Source organism: Tamandua tetradactyla, chromosome 16 (genome assembly GCF_023851605.1).
Source record: "Tamandua tetradactyla isolate mTamTet1 chromosome 16, mTamTet1.pri, whole genome shotgun sequence".
Classification (NCBI taxonomy): Eukaryota; Metazoa; Chordata; class Mammalia; order Pilosa; family Myrmecophagidae; genus Tamandua; species Tamandua tetradactyla.
The window spans coordinates 63,787,128-63,799,871 of NC_135342.1; the positions used below are offsets into that span (position 1 = coordinate 63,787,128).

Sequence of the window (12,744 nt, forward strand, 5' to 3'; positions counted from 1 at the left end):
GTATGAGTGCAAATAGCCTCTCTCCTATTATTCCTCACGAAAAAGGAAAAATCCCAAATCTTGAAAACCAAAACAAGTCAAGGAAATCTAGAAAAAGGTACCTATGTTTGGTTACATTTTAGAAGGAACTTAAGCCTCATGAATCTTATTTTCTGGCTTTGATCTGATTGTCAGGTGGGATGGACTTGCCCAAGTGATGGCCCACAGAAAGACCAAATTTCTTGGTTTTCTGCTCATCCTGGACCTGTTTTTTCATTAAGAACCCTGCCTGAAAGTTTAGGTCAAAGAGGCTGCTCGGAGCAAAATACAGTGGAGTCTCATTCCAGATGTTTTCCAGGCGCTTCTTCCATCCTTCCAGGATCTGGATACGGGCATCTGCTGGCGTGTGCCCAATGCTGTATGTCAGCTGAGGTTCTAAGACTTGGAAGCCACAGAAATGCAGAGTGCCACTCTGGGGAGACACAAAGCACACAGGTGAGTCACCGAATAAATTCTAAACAGTTTCTACTGTATAAAAACAGCAAAAAAAGTTGGTCTAGGCTTCCCAAATAAGACACTCCAATAAGGGGGCCTGAGGTACCCTGGAGAATCAGTTCATAGATTCTCCCGCCTTCTACTCTTTATACCTACACGTTGCCTATTTTAAGCCTAGTCAGCCGTGCTCTTCTTAAATGAATAAACTCTTGAAACTGTGCCAATCTGGGATCCTCTGCCAGAAGTGCCAGGCATTCTATTACATAAGGGAGAGTTTCAGCTTCTTGGCAGCTGACTCTTGCCGTGGGATGCAGACGTGCATTTCTCCACCTCTCACGCCAGATAGCTGGGTGATTCTTAACACATGATTCTTATAGATGACCCCCTCTTTTGCTCTTTCCAACTCCCTTCCTTATAAGAAATCATCCCGAAGATCCGGTGATCGCTAGAAAGCCCACTCCAGATTTCGGTTGTATCTCTAAAACTGGCTGGATTAAATCATTTCTTAAATTTTCATGGGTTCTAACATCAGTGAGACTGCAGCAGCATCCTGGAGGACGGGAAAGTAGGAGGGGGATGTCAGTCATCCAGAGAGGGCACCGGGCTATAAAACCCCAGCGCCATCTGCACTAGCCTTTGACCTTTGAACATGTGCACGCAAGGGCATATTCTGGAAGTACAGGGGCCTCAGACAACAGGCGAGTTCCTAACAGGAAGCTCCCTGTCATTCTGAATCATGACTGTTCTCTCATCTTCACACCTCAGATCTGTTTTCAGCTGCTATCTTGAGGTTTTGGACCCCACAGAAAGCCCAATTAATGAGTTCCCCTGGAGGTTCACTGAAAACCAAGTACCTGAATTGGCCAGAGAATGATATTCATGTCCCCGTGGATACCCTGCAGAGAGTACATGGAGCCGCTGCCTCCCGTGGTGATAGAAAGCACTGTCTTCTTGTTCTTTAAAAGAAAACAGAACAAAACAACTTCACAACCCTCCACGTCTCCTTGGTGATAGGAAGTTAATGAAACAGCCCCAGGGAAAAGAACAAACAAGACCTATTTGCTGTTGTTACTATTTCATACTTTGGCTCCTCCGAGCTACACAGAATGACACTGCAGAATTACCAGCCTGGAAAATAGTGCCCAGACAAGGAGCCAGGGGCAAGCCCAAGGGTTCCCTACTCCCGAGTGTGTCAAATCAGGTCGAGGCTGTCCCCATAATGCAAAATCAGAGGGGCTGGCTGCCTTATTTGTGCTTTTTATCCCTATAGTGAGATAAGACCTTTAATCTAGAAGGTCTTCAAGTATTTCTTATGCAGTATCAGGGTTGCAAAAAAAACTAAGGCAGAATTAAAAAGAAGTATTATGGGACATTTCAAGCACACATAAAGTGGAGAAAATAGGTGAATGATCTATATCCATCGCCCTGCTTCAACTCTGAGTAGAAAACCATTCTAGTTTTATCTAATTCCCCCCACTCCACTCCCCCCCCCACCTTTTTTTTTCTGGAGTATTGTAAGCAATCCCAAACATCACATTTTGTCATCTATATCAACTTCATTATGCATTTCTCCCAAAAGACTTGGAACCTGATCTTAGTATCTAATTGTGCTCAAAACCCTGCCTCAGGACAGAATTTACTCAGAATATAACGGTTAGAAAAATCAGAACCATCCTCTTACCCGGAAAGGTCCCTTTTCATACATGGCAGCATAGCTGTAAGCAAATTCCCCTATAAGCACTCGCTCAAACCAGCCTTTCAGAATGGCAGGGACTCCAAACCACTGCAGCGGGAACTGTGGGAGAGAAAACAGCAGAGAGGTGAGGGCAGGGAGCCCCCGTGTGGTCGCCATGGGAATCTCTGTTCAGGGCTTTGTCATTCCTTGTGAGAGTTAGTACCTTAAAGAAGAGAGAAAATCATTGCCCTTTAGTCAACTTGACGCTCCTGTTTCTGCTAAGGATATAATATTGGGTGTGTCTGGCAAAAAAGCCGCATGCAAATAAGATTTATTTACATGAAATCACATTTGGCACCAAAATTTAAATAGCAAGCATTGTAGGGAAGGTTTGCTGCAATGTGTGATGCCTAAATCAATATTTCCCCAAGGCTTCCTTTACTAGGTATGATATAAAAAAATATGACATGTACTCACAGTTTTAAAATCATATCATGCAGAATAAACAAAACTATTCACAAAGGAAAAACAATGATTCATTCAAAAGGGTTATCAGGAACTTCCATTAGAAAGTCTTTTTTGGCCTCTTGTCCTGATAAAAACGTAAGGATTCCTATTTGTCATTAGTGAAATATTGTTATACCAATATTTCTTCTCTTTGATGTGTGATTTAAAGGCAAGAACAACTGGCAGAGGCAACCAAGGCAAAGAAGGAGATGTAGGACTTAATAGCTTTCTCCGACATTTGAAGGGCTGTCCTAGAGAAAACAGGCTAAGGAGGGAGTGTTTTTTGTTTGTTTTTTCTTTTCCTTTTTTTGGCCTTACTCAGGTAGGGTTTTATGATAGGAAGGACACAGGGCAGAAAGATTTGTGCTCTCCACCTGAATCTGCCAGTAATTACACCTTTTCTTGCACAAGCTCCTTGACTTCTAAGTTTCCTTTGCTTCGTCTGGAAAAGAAGAGCCTGGATGATCTCTGAGAGCTTCTCCCATCCTCACATCTGTGACTCCAACTGAGAGAGACCATATGTGGCTTTTAGGGTAAACGTCTAGATTGTTCTGAGAAGTGGATCTGGTCCCCTGTGAATGTTCTAAGTCAAAGCTGAAAATGGGATTTGTTGATCTGGTGGGTATTCAAGTTCATGCTCGGGCGGGCCACGGTGGCTCAGCAGGCAGAGATATCTATCGCCTGCCATGCCGGAGACCCGGGTTCGATTACGGGTGCTTGCCCATGCAAAAGAAAAAAGAAAAAAAAAGTTCACGCTCCTCCAAGTTGTTCGTAGAGAAGAGCCGAGTCCAGTGCTCGCCCATATGGCCTCTTGGTATGAATGAAGGCACTCTCTCCACGTTGAAAGCGTGTTGTAATACACTAGGTCTGGAGAATAAGACATCTTCTTGTCATCTGTCAGCAAACCGACAGATAATATAGCAAGTACACAAATGTGTAATGTTTACATTGGCTTTAGATGTGGCACCGCTTTGCAGTGCCCAACCCACACAGTTGTACTGATAATGAAGAAAACCTTATACATCAGATATAAAGCTAAGTGTAACAACTATCAAAGTTCTTTCCAATTCTAAGATATGATGATTCGGAGATGCATAACTGAAAGCTGCTATTGCTACTGCTACTGCCTCGGCTACACTAGAATGCAGTGAGAAACCTGGATCAAGAAAGCATCTCATCTTTTGGGGCACCGGATAACAATGTGTGGCTTTGATTCATAGCAACAGGCATGGGGGAAGAATAAAGGACTTCAAAGGCTGGAGTCTCTGCAGCTGGTTGAATAACTGCAAAAACCATAGAGGGCATCACCCTCCCTGGGAAGTTTCCAGTGCCATATGCATTCCACGTTCACTATCAAAAGGCTGGGTGGAATTAGTAAAAGCAAAGTCACTGAGGACAGTTGAGGACAGCCTGGCGCTTGGAGGAAGGATGACTGACAAGATGCCAAGACAGTTCTAGTATTGTCTGCTAAATGGTGAGGAAGCTCAGGGAGAAGAAAGGCCAGGATTTGCTGCTGAAACACATTAAAAGCAGGGCCATGCACATTTCAGCAGGGAAGCTCCAACAGCAGATAAGTCCATCTCTATTGTATCACACTACAAACCATGCAGGATGCTTACGGAAAGAAGGAGAGAACTACAGATTTGAAAGACGCCACCAGGAATGACTAATCGAAGGGAAGGTTAGGCACACTAAGAGAAAAGGATCTCAAGGCTTACATTTCATTTTTGCAGTCACATTCATATACCCAAAGAGTAATAAAGCCAGATCCACAAAATCTACAAATCTGTGTCATACTGCACCTTTGAAGTATTCACCATTCTTTGCAGAAAAAGCAATATAATTACTTAATGACTTTTCTCAGACCACACAGCTACGGGGTGACAGGTCTAGGGCAATAAGCACTCAGGGGTCCCAAGACCTGTTTTGGGTACCCTACCACACCTGAAATATCACCAGGTCTGCAGCTTCCAGCTTCTTTTGTTCAGCCACAATATCTGGGCTCAGACGGCCCTCTTTATAAGCTAGAACAGACTCAGCAGGAAACTGAAAGTTCTCAGGGTCCTTCAATTTACCTGCAGAGAAGAAAACAAGAAGCTGAGGACAAAGGGGTCCGGGCTGAGGCAGAGAATCCACAGTCAAGAAGTTTCACACAGACGTGATCAAAGGAAAGGGCTGGTCTTACCAGTGATGTCTTTTCTGGAAAGGACAGGATTGAAGTTCATGGCATAGAGGTCTGACTCAGCCACCTGCCATCCTTTCCTCTTCAAAGCCTCCGCAGCAGCCTCCTTCATGGCATAGTTGAAGGAGGTCTTCTCTGAGTGAGCCAACACGATCAGTGCTTTTCTGGCTATTCAGACACACATAAGACACGTGGAGAAGATCAGTCAACAACCAGCAAAGCTTCCGCTACAGGGAAGCCGGGATCTATACCACAGAATATTATACTGTTAACATGAATGTTAACGAGAAAGGGCTTGTGCCCTATGTGCACGGAAGTCAATGCCATGACATCAGAATTTCGAGAAAAGAAAGAGCTTTAATGCAAGTCAACTGGCATGGCGACGGGAGTCCCCAGCTCAATTCTCTCCCCCTGAGTCTAAAGAGTTTAGGGTTTCTATGGGAACTTACCTTAACAACTACAATATCAAGGAAAGGAATGGAAATAAGCTAAAGTAACCATTACAATAGTAAGCAAAACTGCTGTAGTTAGTGGCTCTAAGAATGAATTAACTATATGTTACCCAGAATGATACCCATGATATGTTAACTAATAAAAAAAATTAGTGTAGTTGACCTTGTCAGACATCAGGTTGCGCAGCCTAACCCCTGCAGCCAGGAAATATACTTTCTCCTTAAAAATACCAGTGAATAAAGGAGGCATTCTGATTCAGTAGGAAAACAGTGACTAATTTAATAAATGGTGTTGGCCTACTTAATTAGCCATGTGTGAAAATGAAATTATTCCCCTAGAAAGCTATTATAGGTGTTAGAAGTCATAGAGTGGTTATCCTCGGGGGGGCTAGTGACTGGTAGGGCACAAAAGGGGTTTTAGGGTGCCGGCATGTTCTGTTTCTTGATCCAGGTACTAATAACACGGGCGTGTGTCCAGTTTGTGAAAATTCACTGGGCAGTAACGTCAAACATGTACACCTTTTGTGTGTCTAGTTTACCCAATTAATTTTTTTTTTTACTTATCCCACTAACACACTACATACAGCAATAATTTCCATGTAGATAAAGACCTAAATTTTAAGAAAATAATAGAGGAATAAAGGGAGAATTTATATAACCTCAGGGTAGAAAACAGTTTTTAAAAAAGAATAAGGATTCACAAATCATGAAGGAAAAGCTGGACAGATAAAGCCACAGAAAAATTTTTTTAAATTTTATTTGCAAAAGGCACCATAATCACCTAGGAGAAGATATTAGCTACTCTTACCAAAAAGAGTTAAAATCCCAGAGGGCAGGCCACAGTGGCTCAGCAGGCGGAGTTCTCGCCTGCTATGCCGGAGACCCAGTTTCAATTCCCGGTGCCTGCCCGTGCAAAAAAAAAAAAAAAAATCCCAACATATCCCTACAAATGCTGTAATTAAGAAATGATAGGCAATACGATAGAAAAATGGGTCAAGGATATGAACATGCAATTCACAGAGGAGGAAATGCAAATGACAACAAACAAATGAAAAGTTGGCCTGCTTGGCCTGTCAAGGAAAGCAAATTAAAATGAGATATCATTATTTACCTATCAGCTTGGCAAAAGAATCAACACCAATAGCAGGAAGAACTATTAAGATTGTAGGAAACTTGCACGTTGCTGGTGGGAAAATGACTGCCTCAATCTCCTGGGGAGGCAACCAGGCTGAATCTCTTAAAAATTTAAAAGTGCATAAATCTTTGATCTAACACTCCAAGGGAAAATGTTCTACAAACTAAAATCATCAGGAAATAAGCATATATGAGCAAGGATTGTAGTGCACCATTCCTTTCACTGGCAAAAATCAGATATAACCTGATTTTCTATTAATGGAAAACATTTGAATAAATTATGGCATATCCATAGAACAGCATATTATGCTGTTAACAAGAGTGAGTTAACTATAGTGATCCAGAAAGATGATACATTGCTAATTTATCTGTTAAAAAGCAAGTGAATATGAATCCATTTTTATTTAAGAAAAAGAGAAAGAAAAAAGAAACTACATACATATGTCTATAGATCTTCAGTAGTGTATGAGGGAAAAAAAGATGTAGGATGATCACATTGAACTAGGAATAGTAGTTATTTTACGTAAGTAAGAGGTGGAAAGGAAAGAGAGGCAGCAGGGAGAGGTTTTTTCCTTGGCCTTCCTTTGGATTAAAAATCCAAAGGAAGTTGGATTTATGGATTTAAAGTTGTAAAATATGCGTATTTCTGGACAGGCCATGGTGGCTCGGTGGCAGAGTTCTAGCCTGCCATTCCGGAGACCTGAGTTCGATTCCCAGTGCCTGCCCATGTTAAAAAAAAAAAAAAGTATATTTCACTTTTATTGTAGTGACATATATACAAACTAAAACTTCCCCCTTTAATCTCACTGAAATATAGAATTCATTGCCATTAATTACATTCACAATGTCGTGCTACCATCACCATCCTCCATCACCAAAATCTTCTATCACCGCCAAAAGAAACTCTGTACCAATTAAGCATGTTCTACTTTTGCAATATTTCATGTGTGCTAGGCACTGCTCTAAGTGTTTTGCATTTATTCTCAATAGTCACAACAACTCTATGACGTAGACAGAGTTATTTCCCCCATATTAACCGAGGTACAAGTGTACACAGTAAGTGGTAGGTGGAGCTAGAGTGATATAAAATATAGAGATAGATGTTTCCATACAGCAGTATAGTGGGGGATGAGGGGACTGCTAGAGAAAGGAAGTTTATCACCATAACTCCTCTTAATCATTTAGTGCTTACTGACCATTGACTTACTGCCTATTAACAGTGGTGACTGAAGCTGGGAGAGTAAGCATCTGCAGCTGTTTTGTAACACGAGGTAAAAAATAAAAAGACACATTTAAGCCTTCAATTCCCATCCTGCTTTTGCTATTAATCCCGCCTGGCATAGGTGGGGCCTCTTGAGTTAAATTCAGCCTGTTGTAAACTTCAGCCCCCAGTCTGCCAAACAACTGGGGTTTGTTTTGGTTCTGCGGGTTGAGGCTGTTTCAACTAAGATTCGGTAGAATATAAACCTGACAATGACTTAAAAACGTGACTTATCTCACGTTTCCCTGGGAGAAAGGAAAGAATCTCCGGAGATTGCCTCAACTAATTTGTGTCTCCTGTCTAACTGACTCATGGATTTAACTCTATTGAGAGAAACGCGAGTATATTAATCTTTGGCATGTGTTTTCCTGTGATTTACGGTTGCATTAGTCATACTGGTTTCACTGAACACTGCTTGGCCATTTTGTATTCTCCTTGCTTCTTTATTATCAGTATCAACGGCGTTTCCTAAGTATGAAACTATAAAGGCACTTCAGAAAATGATAAAGACAGGATACTTATCCTTAATTTCAAGGCGCTCACCATTTAATTATCTATAGACATGCCTGTTACTATAAAACAAAAATTTTAAAGTAAGACTAGACACAAAGAAGAAGAATATATTTGCAATGAAGAGGATCAGCTACTTTCAATTTTTGGAATACCTAAAAACAACACAACAGAAAAGTAGGCAGAGGCCATGAACAAGCAATTAACAGAACAGTCATCCGTATTTGCCAGAGGTAAAGGGTGAATCAAGAGATCTGCTCTCCAAACGTAATCCACATTGTCAATAGTTCCAGATCATTTTTCAGGGATGCATGCGAATATTCTGGGCTTAGAGCCAATAGATCTGGGTTCAATTCCCTGCCCTGTCACATAACCGGCTCCCAAACCTGGAAAAGATTAGACTTTCAGAGACCCAATAGATGTAATCAGACACATGCACAGAGGGAAACTGCTTGCTTCAGGGCCTCAGATCAGGCCTCCTTAGAAGGAGCAGTCATTTCAGTTGTCTTGAAAGAAGAAGGGAATATGCACAGTATCTTCAGTTTAATGTTCATTCCTGCTTGCCATGCTCATCATTTACCCCTCTAACTGAGGTTACTGCACCTTTGTCCATGCATCTCTCCCCACACTGGTATGCTCTCAGATCTCAGTCCCTGTGCAATATGCTCCCCTAGTTCTCTCTCACTTCTCTGTGTACCCTGAAAGCCCTTTGCCACTGTCCTATGTCTGTTTCCACTCCAAGTCCACACCGGCCAACTCTCTCCCCACCCCCACCATGAAATGCTCATGTTCTCACTAGCCAAGCCTCTCAGCCTCTCCTTCTGCTCCAGCCTCAGCCCTTTTGTTATTCAAGCCACACCTGTTTACTGAGTGCTTACTATATGCCAGGCATTGTTCCAGGCACTTGGGTACAAAAGACAGACTTGGTCCTCCGGCAATGTGCATTCTGCTGGCCGAAGCACCTGGCTGTCTCCTGGGAGCTGACTTCTGTTCTCATCTTGTACTCCAACATTCCTACTTTGGGCCAAACTGAAACCAAGAGTTCTTCCTAACCTTCCAAATTAAACCGTACTTTTCTCAAGCTGCAGTTTCACTGATGACCAACGCCGTCAAACTTAATGACAAAAAAAGATGAAACCGGCAGGGAAAGAAAGGCATTGTGGTACATCGTTTTACTGTAGAACAGGTCTGGCTTATCTTTCAGTGAAAGATTTATTAGGCAGGCCTTTTTGGCAGGAAGAACAATCAATCAGGGAAATAATATCAGAAATATAATAAGCATAGGTCCTCAAATCAGTTTCATGCATTCTGACTCTGTCCTCTGGTCTCACTTGAATCTAAGGAATATGCAAGTAAATCAGATGTACCTTTTAATTGCAAACAAATGCCCGGAATGCTTCAATGAACAAGATGTGCTTAGCAAGGTAGAGCTAACACTAGTAATGTAAGCTCCACATGTGCCCCTTTCCCTCATTTTTCATCCCCTGAATTTTTCAAATTTACACATAAATACAGAATATTCTGTAGGACTGGAAACTAGAAAATAGTTCCAGCCGTAGTACTGGAGGAAGAGGAGGGCATGGTACCTGTTCAGTCAGCTAAAGAATGAAGAAAAGGGCAATAGCAGCTAACTTGCTTTGGGGCAGCCTTATCAGCTGTGAAAATCCCCTTCCCTGCTGTCTTTCCCACATGATCCTGTTTGGGCCACCCACCTCTCGGTGGGCTTCCAATGCCCAGCTTCTAGCCCTTTTTGCAGAGATTCCTGAAGTTTATCAGCTGTAAAAGCAATCTATTTCCCCACTTACTTTTAGTATTTTAGCATGATGAATTTTTTTTTCTTTTGGCATGGGCAGGCTCCAGGAATCAAACCCGGGTCTCCGGCATGGCAGGCAAGAATTCTGCCACTGAGCCACCATTGCACCGCCCTAGCATGATGAAATTTATCATGTTTGATGTATGGATGTGTTTCTAAAAGGCAGAATTAGGATTAGAGGGAAAGACATTACAGAAAAAGTGAGTTCTGCTCCAGCTGAGGAAAAAGCTGGCTAAAATCTACTGCTGCCCAGTCTCAAAGTGAGGCTCACCAGAAACAGGCCCCTCCCCCCGCCACCCCCAAAACCCCTAAGTGTTGAAGCTGGTCAAGGATTTAGAGGCCATTTATGCATCAGATAAAGTTGAAATGACCTCTAATCACCCCTCATTGATGGTGGAGCAGGAAGGCTCTGTTACTCATCAGCGAAGAAATGGACCCAACACCAGATCAGTTTTGCCTAATCCAAGTCACAAACTCAAATGCCTCCTGGGCGGCTGCCGGGGATGCGATCTCTAATAAATGACATTCAGCCCACCAGCCACCACATCTTCCAATTTTCCTCCCAAAGCTTGGAATCCACATTTTTAAAAGTGGAATCGTCTATTTTTATTTTAAATGTCCGCAACTTATTCCAAAACATGTTAAATAGTATGAGGCCAAAGCGGAAGTGAGCCAAGTTTGGCCTTCGTCCGTTTCGGCATCTATTTTGGAAAAAATTTTTGCTCCAAAAGGTCAGGTCTCTCCTAAATCCCCTCCAGAGTTTGGGGGGGATAAGGTGGGGAAGGACCAGCGACCCCGGGATAGAAACGGAAGCTCCCTCTGTTTCACAGTCTGCTCCCTGGGCTCATCCCAGGACCCTGACCCCTTCACTTTTTCCGTAATGAGTCAAGGAGCAAAATTCAGGGGCAACCCCCTACAGGCACAGCCTCCTCTAAATGCTCCTCCAAACCAGGGCACCTTCCAGAAACTCCGGAGAGGGGCGGCAGTAGCAGCGACAGCGAAAGGCGTCCCTTACCAGCCATGGCTTCGGCAGCAGCGGCAGTGAACCGCGGTGGCGCAGTTCCCGAGCGCTGATTGGCGGCGCTGCTGGTTGCCGGGGTGACCCAGGCCGGGTAGAAGTTACGAGGGCCGAGGCGCAAGTGCTAGCTGCAAGCTGAGGAGCTGCGCTTCCGCTGCTGGCCCAGCCACTACTACTTTATACTCTGCCTGGCCCTGCCCACTTCTGGGCAACCGAAGGCAAAGTCCAGAAGTTCAGGCCCCGGGGCAGAGGCAGAGGGTTCCAAAGCTGCTGGAGGAAGGGAAGCTGGGAAGTGGAGCGTGTGGAAGTCTGAGGGGTCCCCCGGGGGATGAGCGGGCCCTTTTAGGGTCTGGGTGGGGGGTAGGGGGGGCCATGCTCATTTAGACCCTGACCTTGGAATACCTGGGGATACAAGGAGGAGGTTTCCGAAGGCTTCGGGGCCTCGCAGAACTTCCTGCCTCTCCCAGCCCCATGAAATCGCCTTGGCTCCGGATGGGAGATGAAAGGAGGAAATACGGGGTGCGGTTGGGGTGTGTGGGCGCTGCAGCCTTTGAGACTCAGATTCTGCTGAGTCACGGTGACAACACACAGTGGAGGGTTGAGGCCAGCAAGCCTCTGAGGTCCAGGGAGAGTTACTGCCGTGGAAGTAAACGTGTTTCTTCCTTGGAAAGGTTCAGATTCTGGACTTGGGGGTCCGTGGAAAGTGCTTTCCTGGGTGCCTAGCCCCCCCCGCCCCCCCCCCCCGACTAAGCGTTGCCCCTCCCTGCCATAGGAGCAGGGAAATAACTGGTTCTGCCTCTCCTGAGCCAGATTTAGGCGGGTGGGGGAAGTACAGCAGTAGCGACTGCAATGGGGAAGCATTTAGAGACTAGCCAAGGCATAAAAACGCAGTGCCTTTTCACAAAGTCTTACATAGGGGTTCTTGAATAAGTAACATGTTAAATAAAGACAGGATCTGTAACAGTGCCCTGCCAATCCCTACTGGAGCCTGAGGCAAAGGAGAAATCAGTAATAAGGAGCCTGTCTTGATTTAATATATTGATATTTTGTTTATCCTGGGCTTTTTTTTCTTCATAAATTTTGATTTTAAAAAAACCTTTTTATTTTGAAATAATTTCAAACTTACAGGATAGGTGCAAAAATAATAATATTTTTAAAACCGTGGGTGAACTCCAGCACCCCAACCCCTCTAGACACCCATATCCACCACCTTCGGACATTTTGCCACCACTGTGGCACCGTTCCATCTATCCAGCTATAGTCTGTCCATCTAGCTATCCATCCTCTCAACACGTGACAACAGTCTGCATACATCACACTCCTTGAACGTATGATACCTCCATGCATATTTCCTACGAACAAGAATACCTGCCTGTCCAATCACCTTACATGCAGGTATGAATTCCCAGAGCTTTAACATTGCTATTCGGTCTGTGGTCTATATTGCAACTTCTTTTTTTTTAATTAATTAAAAAAAAATTTTTTTAATACCTAAAAGCACCAAACAAACACAAACATTCTTTTTTTTTATTTATTTATTTATTTTTATTTTTTTTTTATTTTTATTTTTATTAACGGAAAAAAAAAAAGAAATTAACACAACATTTAGAAATCATACCATTCTACATATGCACTCAGTAATTCTTAACATCATCACATAGATGCATGATCATTGTTTCTTAGTACATTTGCATCGGTTTAGAGGAACTAGCAACACA

General features: G+C 43.4%; 1 protein-coding gene across 1 annotated transcript; it reads right to left on the reverse strand.

Moving 5' to 3' along the window:
* Positions 1-86: 86 nt before the first annotated feature.
* On the reverse strand, positions 87-11,191 carry NQO1 (NAD(P)H quinone dehydrogenase 1). Its single transcript, XM_077132875.1, has 6 exons — positions 11,024-11,191; positions 4,842-5,006; positions 4,601-4,731; positions 2,156-2,269; positions 1,329-1,430; positions 87-451 (listed from the first exon to the last, which is right to left on the reverse strand). Exons 1-6 carry the CDS (start codon positions 11,028-11,030, stop codon positions 146-148), a joined length of 825 nt encoding a protein of 274 aa, XP_076988990.1. The 5' UTR covers positions 11,031-11,191; the 3' UTR covers positions 87-145.
* Positions 11,192-12,744: the final 1,553 nt, after the last annotated feature.